Raw genomic sequence first — 18,133 nt, 5'->3', positions numbered from 1 at the left:
GTTGCCCGAACACTTCAGCCAGCAGGGCACAGCCCTCACCCTTTGGGGGTGGGAGGCTCAGGCCACCTCCGCCCTGGAGGGGCAGACTCAGACAGCCCAGATCCACGCTCCTCGCTACGGGGTCTTGCCCTCTGGAAGGGCGCAGTCCCTCCAACCTGAGTCACTCGCAGCTCAGAGACGTGTGTTCAGAGACGACCAGGCCGCCCCACTGAACAGCCCCACTGAAAGTGGCAGCCTGTGGCCGTGGGGGGGGGGGGCTAGTCCACCAGGGAGGAGCTGTAGCTACCAACACCTGGGAGGCTGCAAAGACCCAGTGTACAAGAAAGCCTCATCCAGTTCTTCTTACACAGTGAAATGACAGCAGTTTGGATTTACTGGGCTAAATTAAAAATATGAAAATTAACCTCACCTGTTCCTTTTCACTGTTTTTAATGTGCCTAAAAATCACACTTAAACACGCATCATGGCCCGTTGCTGGTGGAGAACGCTGCTCTCAGGCCCCTTTTACAAGCGGCGTGACCAGCGCTCGGCTCCGCACACAGGAAGTCACCCAAGGGGGACCAACTTCCCTCACAGGGACGGCCTGCCAACCAGATACTCACCGAACTGCCCTCCTGATGAGGGCTCAGCACCTTCACCGTTATTTCCAAACTGCATCAATGAATCTAAAGTGCGGGGGGACATCGGCAGGTCAATGGTATTGCTGCAGGTCGTTCTGTAGGAAAGGGGAGCGGCGGGACGGCGAGGGCCGGGTTGACAAGACACAGTGGGTAAAAAGAAAAGAAAAGAAAAAAAGAACAAAACACACACACACAAGCCATCAAACTCTGGTCTCCAACAGAAAAATAAAAGCTCAAGCTTCTTAAACACACCAGGTCACTTTGAGTACTAAACACAGCCCAGGGCCTTCCCACCCTTCGTGGGGTAACTTGTGCCCGGCGTCCCACCCCAGGGGGGACTGAGGACATTAGAAATGAAGGTGGAATTGGGAAAGGAAGCCACTTACGGTGTCACGCAGATAAACTTGGTCTTCAGGTAGGGGGCGGCACCTGGGAGGAGGAAAACGGGGGCTTACTCATCAGGACCCCATTCTGGTGCCGGGCGGGAGGAAGCCGGCTGCTAGCCAGGCTGCCTGGAAACTCACTCCGTCTGTGAGCAGGGACCGCTCTGAGGCTGCCCCTCCTCACTGTGCAGCTTGGAAGGAAGCTCAATTCTCTCCGTAGAGCTTTCCTGAGCTGCGGGACTGTTCGGCACACCCTTATCTGACCTGTGCCTGGAGGGATGTCGGCCTTGCGTCCATCCCGTCCCCAGACCGCGCCGACACTTGGCTGCCGGGTGTGTCTGGGGGCAGTTGCTGGCACGGCTGTCTCGCTCAGATGCTTCTCTGCACGCAGGGGCAGAGCTCTGTGGCCCGGGCACCCTGCCCAGGTACCAGCGCCACCAGGCCTTTCGGGGACGTGAAGCCTCTAACGCTCCCGGTTCCACAGCCAAGGGTCACACCTTCTGTTCCCACTGGCACTGATCTGCCTCTACTACGTTTTTAGGTGAGGGTGTCAGCAACTTCCCTACTGGGTAATCACGTCACACAGAAAGCAGCCTCTCTGTCACAGGGAGATGTTTGTGGCGCAGTACAGGGGGCTCTGGGCTGGAAGACGGGAGTCCAGAACCTGGGGCAAGACACTTTGCCCCTCATGCACACAACAGGAGTGGAAAGAGGGGGTGCCCATTTCTGCCATTTATAACCCTTGTCCTGCAGTGGGACGTGTGAATCGGAACAAGTGTGTTCTCGGTGCTCCATGCGTGCGCTGAGAGGCTGGGGGAGCTGGGAGATGCTGGCATGAAGGTTGGGGCGTCCAGGCGAGCAGACCGGCCACAAAGGCGGCACGGGGCACGGCGAGGTGGGTGGGGAGAAGCACATCTACGAAGCGAGGGGCTTCTGTAGAAACTGAGGGATTGGGACAGATGACGACAATCCAGGAAAATGCAGCCAAGAGTCCCTCAGGTCCCTGCCCCGAAGTTCGGTTTTTGGCCGAGAAATAGATTCAGGCAGTGCAGCTCCAAACAAGCCATGGAGGCAGGGTTCTGGTGTCCCAGAGCTCCGTCCGGCCCAGGCCTGAGGGCAGCTGACCCCCAGACAGAAAGGGTCTAACCCCTGTGACCGAGGCAGCCGAGAAAGCAGCTTCAGCCTGAGAAGGGGCAGCTCAAGCCCAGGAGGGCTGGGACTAAGAGCTGATTTATGGCTCCACACAAGGTTGTACGTGCGCTTTGTCCAGTTTGTACGGTAGGGGATTTGTCATTCCTAAGAGGGGTCTCTCTCCCAAAACCACAAGGAGAGACTGTGTGGGCTTATGGAGGGGCAAGGAGGAAGGGAGAGCCCTGGAAAGACCACCTACCTCCAGGAGACAGTAACACCTTCGTGATTGGGGGAGAAAGGAAAGTCACAGGCCCACCTGCCTGAGGACCCCCATGTTAATACAGGGCTCCACAAGCACCCTGCCGTCCCTACGTGCCCCACCTGCCCCACCTCCAGGCTCCGGGCTCACCGTACTGAGACCCTCTCTGCACTCGGCCGACACCCACCTCCTCAGGGGCAGGCAAAGCCCTCAAGTCACTCGTTCCTGTTTCATGAAAGGCATTTTGCCCCTCAGGAAACACCGATGTTTCCAGGCAGGAAAGGCCCATGCCTGCCCGGCACATGGGAGGGGCAGATGGTCGCAGAGGGCACAGCCTTAGACTGGGGACTTGGACCCTGAAAGCTTAATTAGTCAGAGGACCAGCACATGGACCTGAGTGTCCTCTGCAGAAGGAACAAAGAGCAGCTTGACGAGGGCTGATAAACACACCTCCCAACCGAAGCAGGGCATGGAAAGAGAGATAAGCAGCAGACAGGAAGTGAGGGCTAAACTCTTCTAGAATGTGAACAAAACTCAAAACCAGAACAAGGGGAAAGGAAAGCCAACTGTCGACTAGCTCAAATTCCCTCTTCCAATTCCCCCTCTTCCCACCCCGAGAAGTTCTCCAGAGGCAATTCCCATGAGAAAGCGGGAGCGAAGCTGGGGAGTTTGTGTGCGAGCTCTCTGCACAAAAACCACCTTTTCAACACCAGCCGGCGCAGGGAAGCTAACCTCAAAGGGTCACTTTAAGCCACTGTTGGCTGCGTGATTAAGAAAAGTTAAATAAAAACAAAAGTGGCAAATCACAGATTCCTCGTCAGGGAACCCGGAGAGTGGAAAGCAGGAACACGGGTGGGACCAGACAAGAAGGGCTCCGCCCCTCCACGCTGAGGGCAGTGCTCCTTCAGGTTAGGGGTTCAATACACAATAATTTGCATGCAACTTACAGGGACGCATTAAAAATACCTCATGTTCAACAGCTACACAGTCTGAACACCGCCTTGCACAGCCCTCCCACCGTTACCATCCAACCCTTCGATCACCGCCCTCCCGACTCCGCTCTCGGAGCTGGTGCGGGTGCTGCGAACACTCATTTCCTCCGGGGTGCCTTCCTCCGTCCCACTCCACACTGCTGACAGCACGCAGTGACAGCGCGCAGTGACGGGGAGAGGAAGTGCGCCAGACTAGAGTCTGGGTCACAAGCCTCCCAGCACCTGCTGGGTGAGGCGCGCTCTGCTGCCTGGGCACCTATTTCTAAAGAATTCTGTCCTTGTTTTCTCTTTGCAGCGTCTCGGGTGTGTGTGGGGGGGGCGGAGATGCTCCCTGGGGGGCACAGACTGGGGGGACTCTGAGTCCCCTCCTCTCTCCATCAGCCACCCCGAAAGCACTCACTGCAAAGTGCCTTCCCATAAAGAGGGATGCCGGCCACTGGTTCTGCAGGCACTCTCCTGTCTGTTCTCCACGGGCCCTACAGCTTCCCCCTTCCCCCCAGAAAGGCCTGACGTGGAAAATCAACAACTACCTGTGTCAGCCTCGGGGTGCTCCTGGCTCTCTGGCCGACAATACTTCCCGAACGCCTCCTCCTTAGGAATGTCGGGGTAGAGGTAGACCAGGGGCGACACCAGGATGTTGGTGGCATCCATGATCTTGTAGCCCATGATGATTTCCGCGAACGACATGTTGTTCAGCTGCTGCTTGGTGTATGGCTCCACCGACTGGATCTGGGTCTTCCCTGAGGGGGGTGGGGCAGGGGAGGGGAAATGACGCCACCTGCGGCCAGGCACCCTGGAGAAAACTACCTGGTTCACCTTTCCTTCAGAGGGAAAGGCCCAGGCCACCCTAGCCCTTGAGGCCGTGGGCATCCTGCCCTGTCTCCTGGCACTGCAGACATGTTCGCCAGGCTTCTGGAGAAGCTAGCCGGCTGGGTCACAGGTAATGCACTTAAATAACAACTTGCATAAGACACACGAACAGGGTAGGTAAGAAAGGAGATGAAGACAAAAACTTAAATTGCTAATTTCTAGGCAAATATTAGCCCCTGGAGCGAACAAAACCAAATTTGAAAACTGATCCTTCCGCAGGGAGAATTTCGAGAAAAGAAGTCACCCCTGAGTTTTGCAAGCCTCAGGCAGGAGGTGCAAGGCCACCTCTGCCCACTAGGTGGCAGTGGATGCTTGGAACTAGCAGCAGCCAGGGAAGCAACAGCACTGGAGTGGAAGGAGCAGCGAAGCTTACCGCTGATGTCCTTCTCTACCCAAGTGAAGGTGACGCCTCCTTCTTTGCTGCTTTCACTGAATCTTAGCAGGAAGGTGCCTGGGGGCTTGGTGCTCAAGATGGCCCTCTCCCGTTCCTTGCTGATAAAGCCCATTATGTACCTGGAGCCAAAGAGGAACAGCAAGAAGGTTTGGATGGAAGGGGTCCCAGCCCCGGGGCCTGCCAAGATGGCAGGTGACTCGTCACACCTCTGTACGCTGCCAGACACCAGAGTGCCAACCTACCCTTCGTTCCAAAGGGCCAAGATGTACTTTTTCACCAGATCGATGATATTGTCCAGCCAGACCCAGAAGGAGAAGCCTTTGCCAGCCATGTTTTCCTAGGGAAAAGAACAACGGAAAAGCAGGGTCTACCACCCATCTAGCTTCTTCCTTCCTTGGGGCTTAGTGCCACCAACATCCTCAGGCCTGGCTGTCCCCAGGTAGGGCCTACTGGCCGCCGGACTACCGGTCTGGGCCCTTTGGGCCCAGTGCCCTCTGTGACAACCTTACAGGTAAGCACCACCTCCCACACCTGCTCCCAAGACGTGATGGCAAGGAGCTGACAAGATTGCTTACTTTGCAAAACTTAGCCCATGTGATCTGACACCCTGAATAGTTCACACCAGGTCCTGAAGGAAAAAAGAATAAAGCAGTGTCATTTCCGGCTTTGAATGAAGATCTTATTTCTTGAAACAGAACAATACTCACAAACATTTGTCCTATAATGGGCCATGAAACCACTGGTTTTCCTGTATTTGAAGGTGGCCACCAGGTGCCCAGAGGCACATGTGTGCGTACGCAAGCAAGCATACACACCCACGGACTAATAAGCCGACAGCTGGTATTAAAGGGTCACATTTGGTGGCAGCACTGGACAAAGCTACTCATAGTCCAGGTAGCACATAAAATATTCTACTAAAATTTTTTTCCAGGGAAAAAATTAAAAAACAAACCAGTTTACTGAAGAACAGGACAGGGACGCCAGGCCTCCGGCTCTACCCTTTGGCACAAACTTCGTGTATCCTCAGATGAGACAAAGGAACGCCCAGGGAGGATGACGGAGATGCCGCCCGACTCCAAGAGCGATCACCAGGAGGCCAGCCTCCTCCACACCTAGCTACCTGCTGCGGGGGCCTGCACTCTCGGCCCGACGCAGAGCCTCGCTCAGTCGCCTTTCTTAAATGAAGGGCCCCACAGGACTGGCCCCTTTCTGAGGAGCGCAGGCGGGAAAGGGGGTAAAAGGCTGACCTAGGAGTTTCTCTGCCAGCGTGGTCAGCTGCTCGATGCTCAGCCCCCGCTTCGTGGTGGAAGAGAACTGCCAGCTCAGCACCTCGGCCACCTGGTCCCAGGTTCCGATGGGGGGCTTCGTGAAAAAGTTCACATTCTGGCGAAAACGACACATTTGCTCACTCAGATGCGAGGGCAGTGCTGGAGGGGCCTGTGCAAGGCTGCACAACAGCCTCCGGGCAGTGAGGAGCCAGGCGGGTCTGCCCCCAGAGGACACGGCACTGACCTTGGGGTTGTTGGTCAGCATGTTGTACCACAGGATGGACGCCCAGGCATTCGGCATCTGGCAGATGTTGGAAATCACCACCACGGGCAAGGAGTGGGTCTGTGGGGTGAGTGGGACATGAGTGGGAGAGAAAGACGGCCCCCTGGGCTTCGAGAACCTCTCCCCCGGTGTCTCCGGGGTTCGGAACCAAAGGCCGTGCTGTGAGCCACCCCCACTGCCACCAGAGGCAGGAGGGGGCTGAGCACGAGCCGCAGGACTCGGGCTGTTGTCTGCTTGCAGCTGGGCGTGTAAAGCCTGACTGGCTCAAAGCTGGACTCACGGGCCACAGGTTCTCCACGAACAGGAGCCCTGTCTGCCCAGTGAGCAGAGGCTCCAGAAATCAAAGACTAGGGTCCCTGCTGTTTCGGGCGTATCTTTAATTTAAAGATCAAGAACATTGGGGGAAGAGAATGCAAAGGCCACGATTTGCTGTGTGCTAAAAACACTAGCTATTTAAATACATTTTGCCCAAACTTTAGAAATTAGCTACCATCCATTTCTAAATACAAACTTTCATATCAAGTTTGCTTAAAGCTGAGTATACATGTGTCTTCTAAGCACTCAAGCAGAACTGCACTTTCCAGTAGGATATTAAAGATTTTTTGAGAAAAATATGCAAAAAACAAACACAGTACCTTATACAGAGTCATCACCCCCCTTCTGTAGTGAAACCCCACCCAGAAGTTCTCATCCTGACCCTTGTGTACGGCGGCAACCGCATTCTGCACAGGACTCACCTCTAGGTCTATCTTGAGGCCTTGGTGATACACCTCAGTCTCAAAGGTGATCAGGTGCAGCTCCTCGGTCACAATCAGGGAGGCCTACGGCACCAAGAAGGGCATTCAGGACCAACAGCCGCTGTGCAGCCGAGTAACATGCCACAGCCACACTGTACGGAGAAGGGTAACCCACCGGGTGGCCACGAGCAAACCGCCAGGGCCACGACCCCCGCACACGCCTCTTCAGCACCAGGACTTGCCAATGCTTCAGCTCTCACCCTGATCTTCCCCTGGGTTTTATAATATTACAGAGCTGACCGGCCACTTGTAAGATGTGCGAGGCGCAGAGAAACAAAACGATGGACGCCGTGCACTGGCCACCCAGTTTAAGGAAGAGACCATTGCCACTGAGATCCTCTGGGTGTAACTGCTGCCTTATCTTTTCAGGTTTGTCATTTCCTAGCTTTATGGCTTTACCATAAATTATGGCTTTACCATAACTATATCTCTAAACAGTATGCATAGTTTATTTCAGATGTTTGTGAACCTTATACACATGGAATCATATGCCACGCATTCTTTGCTGACTCCCTTTTCGCATCTGTGTGGGTGTGTGCGTCGGAGATCTATTCATTTTCACTGTTGTGTGGTGTTCCACCACATGGCTACACCAGAGACCGCTGACCCTTTCTGGTGTAGGTGGGAATTTATGTGACGTGTGTTTAGGGCTTGTCATCAGGCCACTGTGACACTCTGTACATGTCTCCTGGGACACACAAGCAACACGTTCCCTATTGCTAACCCCCATAAGTGGCCCTGCTGACGGGTAAGGTGCGTCCATTTTATAAGGCCAAATGGTTCTCCGCTGCAGCCCTAACGGTTCATGCTCCCACCATCAGTGGCAGCCTTGTTTTGAACAAGAGTTACCAATGAATGAATTCTGAGAAGCGGAAATTTCTATTCATTTTTAAAATATTCTTTTACCGATTTTAAAGGTAATATGTGTTCAGTTTAAAATGCAAATAATACAGAGACAGTATAGAGTAGCTTCCAATACTAACAGCAGTACAAATTCATAAGCACTGCCTGGTGTATAGATCTCTAGAATTTTTTAAAATATATTTTTTATTTATTTTTACACAGGGGGAAGGGAGGGAGAAAGAGAAGAGAAAGGTCAGTGTGTGGCTGCCTCTCAAGCGCCCCCTACTGGGACCTGGTCCACAACCCAGGCACCTGCCCTGACTGGGAATCAACCAGCGACCCTTTGGTTTGAAGGCCGGTGCTCAATCCTTTGAGCCACACCAGCCAGAGCATCCTCTAGATTTTTTTAAAAATTTAATTGTTGTTCAATTAGTTTTCTGTCTTTTACTCCCATCCCAGCCCACCCACCCAGTCTTCCCCACCTCCCTCCCATTTCCACCCCCCTAGTTTTTGTCCATGCCTCTAGAATTTTTTAATGCACACACGAACATACAAAAAAAGTGTAGTATATTTTTAAATGAATATACTAATATACTACTTCGATTATTTTGCATCTTGCTTTTTTCCAAACAAATAATGCCACATACATTTTAACATATCACTGAACATAAACTACTGCACTCTTTACTGTCGAGCATTATAAATTTGATTCATTGTTTGTTTTTTAAGACTGGCTACATTTTAGAGAAGAGAGAAAAAATGGCTCAGAGACAAGTACCAGAAAAAGAACAGGGTGTCACAATTTTTTAAAAGATTATATCTTAAAGTCTATTCTTGACGCTGAGAATCCAATAACCTGAATCAGTGGGAGGTAGAGAAAAAAAATAAGCAGGATAAACAACAGACAGGTTTTGCTCTTTTTCTTTTAAAAAGTGTTTTAGCTCAGATTCGTTACATCCTTCTATCCTTCTATCCTTCTATCCGACCTCAGTGAGAAAAATGTCATAAGACAACGGAGCCAAGCAGTGCCAGCTGGCAGGCGCTGGAAGAGGAATTTGGAAAGCCCCAGGGCCGGGCGGCAGGCCCCCGTTTCACTGCACGGGTGTGGGTAGCTCGGCAGGGGGACTTCCCACCCCAACTGCATGGAGATCTGACTCCTGGGACGACCAAAGAAATTGATCTCCAAGCCAGAGAACCCAGGGCAGATGGGACTTCTGACCCTGTCATTTTGGTCATGACGGTGACTTCTGAATGACTGCAGCTGAAACTGCTGGGTGGCGCCTGTAATTCTAGGCCCTTTTTCTCTCCCCCTCAGAGAAAACCCTCCCAGCTGGCCTCCATCCCCAGTAAAACTTACGTCACAGTTGGCTCGGCCCCCGTTACCACATCTTTGCTCTCTCAGGGTCTGCAAGGAAAGCAAAGGGCACCTCTGTCGAGTGAGGCTGTCGCCCTTCCCCTCTCCCTCTGCCAGGGGCCCGCGCAGAAGGGGAGCCCAGGCTTCTCCGGCGTACCAAGTGTTTGAATTCTGCAGAGAGGCTGCCGTTGTTGGATTCCTCCATGTTCATGACTTTCGTGTTTGTGCCCAGAATGTTAAATTTCCGGGATCTGAATCACAGGAGAAAAACCCACCACATAAGATGACTGCGAAGCCGGAGGACGAAGTTAGACTGGACAGAACGAAAGGAAGCCTCTAGGCTGAACTCACCCTCTGAGAGCAGCTACATCCCCCGAGTCTCTGTTAAGAACATAAACCGGTGTTAATAAGATAGGCCCTGGGTTTATTCAGAAAAATCTATTTTGAACCCCAGAAATTTACTCTGATAGAAAAACTGCTGTGCTGCTGCTGGGAATTTCTATACACTACTCAATTACATCTAATGTGTGAAATATAACACCCTGTGCACGCTTATGCAGTGGACACAGCTGGCCACCTGCCCGACACCTGCTGCCCTCTTCCTAACTGAACTTGAACCCTGCTCATCATGTCCATCAGAACACTGCATGTTCACAGAGCAGAGGTCCAGGGCGGTGAGCACGTAACCTACACGGTCTTGGTCAGACTCGGAAGGAACTGTACCCCAGGCTGGATTAATAAACACATTCCTGAGCTTCAGCTGAACATGAGCAAGGAAGCGTGTGGCCTTTGTTACAAGCAATCGTGTTGCAACCCAGACAGGGACCTTGAAATGGTCCCTGCTCATGATGACAAGAAGAGACAGGAGGTTCTGGGTCCTCGTTGCCATCCGTGAGTCACTAATCTCCCTGTCAGGAAGTCAGCCTAACTCTGCATTTCCGGTTACACTGCAGGGCGGATTCCTTACTATGAACGTTCCCTTGGATCTGCTATAAAGGTTCACCTGCCACTCAGACGGCCCCTGTTGATATACTATTCCCTGTGTGTCCACTGCCCTCTAACTCTGTGTTTTTAATATGTAGTCTTTTTAAATAATCATATTTCTTGGTCTTTTCCTTCTTTCTATTATTTTATACTGTTTTGAAAGTCTTTCTCCATTGCTATATATTCTCTTACTTTTTTAGGATTAAAAATAGTTCCTATTTATTAAACAGTGTATTCCAAGTGTGTTTACAAATAAATATTGATCAGTTTTTAAACCACTCAGAGGATATATTTCCATGTATCCCATTTTAGAACTTCAGAGTCTTCACCATCATAGTCTCCCTATGTCTAACCTACTTTATTTTTTTAAAAAAACATTCCTTTTGTATTACAGCTTCGGTGTGTAATTGACGAACAATAAACTGTACCATTTAAAATGTCCAGTTAGATACGGTTTGATAGATGTACACACACGACGTACACTTGTCGAAACGTGGCCCCACCGAGATCATGAGCACGCCTGTCATTTCCAGTTGCCCCACACCTATCTGCGCCATTTCCCAATCCCACCCCCCACCCCACCCCTGTTCCTCGGCAACTGCTGACCTGCTTTCAGCCACTATAGGTTCATTTGCATGTCTAGAATTTCGCATAAATGGAAATATATGCTATGTACTGTTTATTTCGTCCAGATGCTTTCACTCGGCATAATTATTCTGAGATCTGTTCACGTGTACCAACAGCCCATCCCTTCTGTAGGTGAGCAACACTCCATTCCGCAGATACACCACGAACCGACTTATTCATTCGCCTGTGCACAGACGGCGATCTATGCATGGGCACTTGTTTACAGCCCTTCGTGTGGCGTGCGCTTTCATTTCTCTTGGGTTAACACCTCGGAGTGGAAAGTTTGGGACATAGGGAGGAGCACGTTTAAGTTTTAGGAAATTGCCAGACTGTTTCCCAAAGTGGTTTGACCATGTCGCCATTTCACCACCGTTACATTATATATCTGCCTACGTTTCTAAGATACTTTTGTTTAAACACATAAATACCCCTGGAATTTACTCTCATGGACAGTAAAACTAACTACTCTCTCTAATCCCACAGTATCAAGTTGTGGGATATCGTTCATTCCTTATTTGTCTCACTTTACACTCTCCCTTTCTCACTGAAATGTCTTCCTCAAATAGACTTCGAACGTTTCTGTTAAGCTGATCGCAATACATTTTTACTTTTTTTTGCTTATTGTGAGATCATTTTTCTATTATATTTCTAACATAAGGTAGGTTAATACTAATATATGGTCGAAGCTATTAATTTTTGCTTATTTATTTATGAAACCTACCACCTTCCTCAAGTCCCTTATTTCATTAATAATTATTTTCCAGTTTATTCTAGTATAATTTCCAAATAAATAATTATATTATGTGCAAATAAAAATACAATTAATACATTTTCTCTTTTATTTTTCTAGTGATTTTAGGGACAGAGGAAGAGAGAGACAGAGGAAAAAAAACATCAATTTGTTGTTCTACTTATTTATGCAATCACTGGTGGATTCTTGCATTTGCCCTGACCAGGAATTGAACCTGCAATCTTGGTATATCAGGACAATGCTCTAACCAACTGAGCTACCCTGCCAGGGCCATTTTCTGTTTTCTAATCTCTTCAAAAGCTATATAGTAGCCCTGGCTGGTGTGGCTCAATGGATTGAGTGCCGGCCTGTGAACCAAAAGGTCACTGGTTCAATTCCCAGTCAGAACACATGCCTGGGTTACAGGCCAGGGCCCCATTTGGGGGTATATTTATCGATGTATCTCTTGCACATCAATGTTTCTCTCCCTTTCTTTCTCCCTCCCTTCCCCTCTTTCTAAAAAAAAAAATTAAATGTTTTTTTGAAAAGCTATATGTATTTTACCCTGGCTGGTATAGCTCAGTGGATTGAGTGCTGGCCTTTGAACCAAAAGGTCACTGGTTTGATTCCCAGTCAGGGCACATGCCCGGGTTGTGGGCCAGGTCCTCAGTCGGGGGCACACAAGAGGCAACCACACATTCAGGTTTCTCTCCTTCTCCTTCTCCCTCCCTTTCCCTCTCTCTAAATATAAATAAATAAAATCTTTTAAAAAAGACCTATATGTATTTTAATATTTGAAAGGTAGTGTCAAATTATGAAAATTATTTTATCGTGGTGAAGTGTAGAACAATTTAAAACATCCATTTTCCTCATATATTCAGTTTTATATAATATGCAAAAATTACATTTATAAGTAAAAAATTAAAGAAAGGGAAGGACTCGAAGTCACCGTAGCAATCACAACTCACATCTGCACCACTAACTCTGTGGTTTTATTCAGGCACGTAAATGACAACGCACTGCAAGTCTGATGAAAACTTTTGTTCAAAGAAACAGAGATCTCTGAATGGAGAGAAAGTCTCTTAAGCCCATATGATGTTTGTCAAAGCTCTCACTTCTGTCATTTGAAGGAAAAAAGGGCTAAGGTAAAGGGTACTTACTTGTCAATGCACACTTTAATTTTAAGCTGATAATTTAACTCAGGGAATTTGACCAGCAATCTATTACCAAAAAAAGAAGAAAAGTTTCTGAGCAAAGAAAAAAACAATCTAGTTTAGAAACAAAACAAAACATCAGAAGGTTCCCCTAACAACATCTAGCTAAAGAAATATAAAAAATTTATAACTCTTTATTTTTAAGAGGTGAATAATGACAATCCCAAATTCCTCTTCCTGCCAGCACTGTCTTTGATGCTAAGTGAAGCATCACCCCTTTAGGCCAAAGATACTGAAAAAAAAAAAGCCTAAGAATTAAGAACTTGGACAAAGTTGTGAAAGATCCAGCAAAGGATAATAAAAGCCATTACGGTCATACGTGCTCTGCAGCTGCTTTTCTTTCCATTAAACCTGAAACCTAACACCAAACCGAGTTTCTAAGTGGGAAATTTCACCGCAGAAGGGCAAACCCCAGCACACCTGTCTGACTCGAGTGTGAAACTAACACACCACCCCGCAGGCCCACCGCCCACTTGTCCTGCGGTGCCCTTAGCTCTACGTCACTAAGCCTGGCTCCCTCCCTGAAAATACCCGGGGAAAAGCAGGCTCCAAGTCCAGAAAACGACCGGCATTATTCTGCCCCCTTCTCGGGGCAGAAGGAAACACTGTGTTCCCAGACCAAAGGACTGGCCTCATAGGACATGCCCCGGTAACCTCAAAAAGGTAACCTCTTCCTTAGCTTTTGGTGGAGGAAACAAAAAGCCAGTCCATATTACGCCAGCAAATTCCACACCCGCCTCGGTGCTGCCTGAGATGCCTGCGAAGAACAGCCCTGGCCCCCGACTGTGCTTTCGTCCGAAGAACGTCCCTCCATTAACCAGCTCCCCAAAGTGGAAGTGCATGGCCCACCTGACTTTGGTCGTAAACTGGACACCAGTCTTGATGACCAGGGGCCGGTCGGGGTGCATGGGCATGCAGGGCTGCCGCTCAACCACGAAGGCACTGAAAGGGAGAGCGGACAGCGGTTCACTCACCGTGCAGTGGTGGGCCGGCCTTCACGCTGTGCGGCTGAAGGGAGCCCGTCTCTGGGTTAAGGGTGCGACTGGGGGGCGGGCCACAGCGATGGGGGAGGGACAAGGATTCTGGGTTACCTTTTCATTAAGTTCCTGAAGAGCTCCACGATCCTCTCCTCCAGCATGGGCCGGTGCTGCACGATGGGGTCCCCTTTGTAGGACACTTTCTGCTGCAGCTCCTCCAGCTTCTTAATCTGCTGGCGGGTCTGAAGTTGAGATTCTGCTAATGAGGTTATCCTGCCATTAAATAAGGGAGTTACCAGTTACCGGAGAGAGGGTACACGGGTAGATGAGGTGGGGGAGAAGGGAACACCACAGCTGTAAGCACCTCGCTGCCCTCCTCTACATAAGAAAAGGGGGCTTTTTCTACTGTGGTAAAATATGCATAACACCTACCCTCTGTAGGCATACAATTCAACTAAACAAGAAAAGGGGGAATTTACTCTGCATTCAATAAAAAAGGGGGAATTTATAAATTCCTTTGCCTTTCTAAAACAGTCCCTTCCTAAAATTTTACATTTCAAAGAGGTAGCTGGGCACAAAAGAAGGAGTGTCACAGCTTCTGCTACCGTANTAAGAAAAGGGGGCTTTTTCTACTGTGGTAAAATATGCATAACACCTACCCTCTGTAGGCATACAATTCAACTAAACAAGAAAAGGGGGAATTTACTCTGCATTCAATAAAAAAGGGGGAATTTATAAATTCCTTTGCCTTTCTAAAACAGTCCCTTCCTAAAATTTTACATTTCAAAGAGGTAGCTGGGCACAAAAGAAGGAGTGTCACAACTTCTGCTACCATATTTAAGAGTTTCCATGGGAGGTGCTTAGGAGTTATCGCTGGAAAGCGACAAGCCATAGAACCCACATGTGGAGAACCTAACTTACCCTTGTACCAAAATGTGAGGACCAGGGAGACGGGAGGTAAGACAATCCAAGAAGATGGCTGAGTTAGCTCTGCCATTTACTACCTGTGCAACCTTGGCCAAGTTCCTTCTCAACCATGGGGCTTCATGTCCCCTTGGATGAGAGAGGGTCTTGAACTGCATGATCCCCGAGCCCTTCAACATCAGTTTTCAATGGATCAAAGGGTATGACATTATGTTTCAAAAGGTTGGCAGCATGCACACAAGAAAAGTGGACAGGGAGACAAAGGCTGGTTAAGCCTGTCCCCAAGAATAGGAAATACTAGTGTCTCTCCTTAATGGCCTACCACTAGCTTAATGAAGACTTAAAGACCTCAAACAGAGGAGACAGAAAATGCAGGGGTGGGGTGGGACAGCTGACAGGACTTCTGAGCTCCCTGGCTCCTCTCTGTCACTTACATTCATCTCCCCATTCCCAGAATTTAAGCTTTTTGGTTCCCTGATCAGAAAGTTTTCAGTAAGTTAACAAAACTCAGGCTTAGCAAGGCATTCTCACACAGAGTTACCCTGTGTGAGAATGCCCTGAATTTCCAATTCCATGCTCTGCGTATCTGGGTTTCCCATGATGTCAACTTTCTCCTAGTTTCTTTCAGCTGGTGCAGCCCATTCCCCGCCGGGCCTTGCACATCAAGGGTGCTCACAGGGCCGTGCTGGCTGAATGGTAAAAGAGCAGGTCATGGAAGGGCATATAAAGAGCAATCCCACTAACGTGAAAGTGTTTGGATTTCTACCTCTATCTGCGTATCTACCACAGCAGCTGTCTCGAGTGCGGGTCACCACAATCTCAGCTGTAGGTGCTTCTGAGTAATTCAGTTTGAAAAGACTTTTCTTCTCTCTATTCTCTGGATTTGAAGCTTTTTTCCCTTTATAAAGAGCATGTGTCATTTTAGATCACTAATTTAGTCTGTTAAATACAGTTAAGCCAAAAATGCCAAGTTATAAAACAGATTTAAAATATACTAATATAAATACATTTTTAGTTTTTTTTTAATGTCCAAATAAAGTGAAAGTGTTAACTCTTAGAGCCGTATCTACCTGTGTCACAGCCCCCACCTTTGAGATACAGCCCCAACTCCAGGGACCTGCAGTTATGGCCATAATTCAGCCCAGCTTTCTAGAAAGAGAGACCAAACTCCTCTTTCACCCCTTACCAGTTTTCTAGCCGATCTAGGCAGATGTTGGGAGGGCCTCCAATGCACGCAATCTGTTGCCGCCTCTTCCAGTCAGCCAGCTCCTCATCCGTGAGAGTTTTCTGCACGTACTCCATGGCTGACAAAAGCCCCGCCAGCTCACTCACAATGCTCTGTTTGGAAACCAAAACAAAGTCAGAAAACACTTCCTCAGACCGTCTCTAACCACAAGCTGCAGTCAAATTCCAGGGGAGGAACTTAGGAACCAGGCAGGTTCTGCCCGGAGATGCAGAGACACCACGGGGAGGGAGGCCCGCAGCGGGGGCGGTCCCACGCGTACTCGCCGCATCTGGTCCAGCGCAGTCAGCATCTGTTCTAGCTGCTGCATCTTCTGCCTGGTCACTGACTGGTTGTTCCCATTCAGATCCTGCATGTCTGCAGCAGAAGGAAAGACTTCTTGGCCGGAGGGAACGCTCCTACCCTTGGTAAGCAGGCTCCCTCAGGTGCCCCTAAGAACGCCCACCCCCAAAAAGCGGGTCTGAGCGCAGAGTCGAGACAAGTAATTCCTGAAACTCAGGTAACACACACTCACTTTCTACAGGAGATTTCTAACGTCTCTAAGATTCACTTGCCTCCTTGACTCTTGAGGGTTTTATAGTTGAAATCAAAGTCATCCTGGAGGTTCTCTACCACTTTCATTTTCTGTTCTAGATCCTGTGAAAACAAACGTGAATGGAGGTAGAAAACAGTTCCTTGGGGAGACAGAAAAGAAAGGCTGTGAGAACAGTGAAACCAGAACTTCAGAGAGAGAGACAGGCAGAACCCCGGGCACGCCCCCGGAGAAGGGGCCTCTCCCCAGACCCGCCTCACCTGCACGCGCTTCCGGACGTCCTGCAGGTGCTGCTCCAGCATCTGCTGCTTCTCCGTCACCACGGCAGCCGTGGGGTGGTTGGCCTGGCCCCCTTGCTGCCAAAAAGGGAGGTGCCACATGTGAATGCAGGAGACGTGGGCAGAAAAACACCTCGTCCAGTCTCCGTCCCACGGCACTCCCCTTCCCGTTTGGCCCGAGAGGCTGCTGCCATCGGGAGACAAAGGGAGACAGAGGCGGCAGCTGGCGCCCTCCAGGTGCTGTCGGTGTGACGCCAGGGAAGCTCTCACCTAGTCTCACCCGCGTCCTTGGCCCTTTATCTCCAGGCCACGCTGTAGGCCTACTCTGAGTATTGCACTAGGAAACCACACGTTGAACTAAGACACGTTGAGCTAAAGTCCCCACCTCCCGAAAGCTCATTCTAGGTGAGTATGTCAACAATTTCACAACAGCTCAGGACAGCAGATTTGGGGCGCCTGTTGAAATGTACGTAGTGTCCAGTCCATTGCTGTGGAATAATAAAAAATTATTTCATCCTGTAGTGAAATACCATATCAAGAGATAGTATCTTGGAGTAGGAGGGGAGGCTGGTACCTCAAAAAGGTCAAGTAGCACATGAAACTTGAAAATTTTAACTTTTGTCAAAGGAACAGGATATTGTTTGATTAAAAAAACACACACACACATGCAAAAGCTGTGGCGCTCAGGACAGTGTGGCGCTGGCACCGGCCAGAGATGTCAGTTGATGGCGAGGGACTGAGGGCCTAGGACAGATGCTATCCACGCAGCGATCCAAGTTCGAATCCCCCAGTTGTCTTTGGCGTCAGCCTCACTAGAGGCTCCCGGCTCCGTGTGCCGCAGTCTCGAATCGATCTCTAGTGCCACTGGCTCCCTTTCAGCTCCGACTGATGTTTGTGCCTCTGATCCTTTCACTCCCAGTCGGTTCTCCACACTGCTAACACAAGTCTCCGAGACAGGACTACCTCGCCAGTTTCAGAGGGAGCCACTCTCTCCCTCTCCCGTGGTCCCTACCCAAGTCCACAGAACACAGACTTCCTTTAGAAGTTTTGAGAAGACTACCTCCTTCCCTACTTCTTCAAACGGGCGACTCATCTGATCGGCGAGATTGGGAAGGCCGCCTCCTGCTCCTGGCCTCCCTAGGGCACCCCCAGAGCAGGAGTGAGGCCTGGTCTCTAGAAGCGGTTCTGGGGACCCAGCTCTCTGTGTTCAGTGGGTGTGAGTCTGTGGTCTCTGCAGGCCCCTGTGGACGACTGGGGAAAAGTCTCTCTGTAAACCCAATCTCTCCATCCCAAGATCTAACTCCGGGGGCCAGGCATCAGAAAGCCTTACGGTCACCCACCCACGCCATGCTTTCCAGTCTTGTTTCACCAACAACACAGCCGATACTTTCATCTGTGTCTGACTCCCATTCTGTTTCTCAATTGGTACT

The 18,133-nt window shown here is 49.8% G+C and overlaps 1 protein-coding gene across 5 annotated transcripts in view; it reads right to left on the bottom strand.

Moving 5' to 3' along the window:
• STAT3 (signal transducer and activator of transcription 3) overlaps positions 1 to 18,133 on the bottom strand; it is a 55,270-nt gene that overhangs the window by 2,319 nt on the left and 34,818 nt on the right. For 2 of the 5 annotated variants that reach the window (XM_037033572.1, XM_037033573.1), the window contains exons 5-23: positions 16,686 to 16,781; positions 16,448 to 16,529; positions 16,156 to 16,250; positions 15,837 to 15,988; positions 13,841 to 13,999; positions 13,599 to 13,691; positions 12,696 to 12,755; positions 9,546 to 9,575; positions 9,352 to 9,445; positions 9,198 to 9,245; positions 6,938 to 7,021; positions 6,162 to 6,260; positions 5,897 to 6,032; positions 5,225 to 5,277; positions 4,892 to 4,986; positions 4,629 to 4,768; positions 3,913 to 4,125; positions 1,007 to 1,049; positions 603 to 715 (exon numbers count right to left, since the gene is read on the bottom strand). In XM_037033572.1, the coding sequence (XP_036889467.1) occupies positions 603 to 715; positions 1,007 to 1,049; positions 3,913 to 4,125; positions 4,629 to 4,768; positions 4,892 to 4,986; positions 5,225 to 5,277; positions 5,897 to 6,032; positions 6,162 to 6,260; positions 6,938 to 7,021; positions 9,198 to 9,245; positions 9,352 to 9,445; positions 9,546 to 9,575; positions 12,696 to 12,755; positions 13,599 to 13,691; positions 13,841 to 13,999; positions 15,837 to 15,988; positions 16,156 to 16,250; positions 16,448 to 16,529; positions 16,686 to 16,781 (1,885 nt within the window). The remainder of the gene's footprint in view (positions 1 to 602; positions 716 to 1,006; positions 1,050 to 3,912; positions 4,126 to 4,628; positions 4,769 to 4,891; positions 4,987 to 5,224; positions 5,278 to 5,896; positions 6,033 to 6,161; positions 6,261 to 6,937; positions 7,022 to 9,197; positions 9,246 to 9,351; positions 9,446 to 9,545; positions 9,576 to 12,695; positions 12,756 to 13,598; positions 13,692 to 13,840; positions 14,000 to 15,836; positions 15,989 to 16,155; positions 16,251 to 16,447; positions 16,530 to 16,685; positions 16,782 to 18,133) is intronic. The other 3 variants (XM_037033574.1, XM_037033575.1, XM_037033576.1) reach the window with 3 other exon arrangements.

Source organism: Sturnira hondurensis, unplaced genomic scaffold, assembly GCF_014824575.4.
Source record: "Sturnira hondurensis isolate 20B ecotype Veracruz unplaced genomic scaffold, ASM1482457v3 Scaffold0021632, whole genome shotgun sequence".
NCBI lineage: Eukaryota > Metazoa > Chordata > Mammalia > Chiroptera > Phyllostomidae > Sturnira > Sturnira hondurensis.
This window is presented reverse-complemented; position numbering and strand designations above follow the sequence as displayed.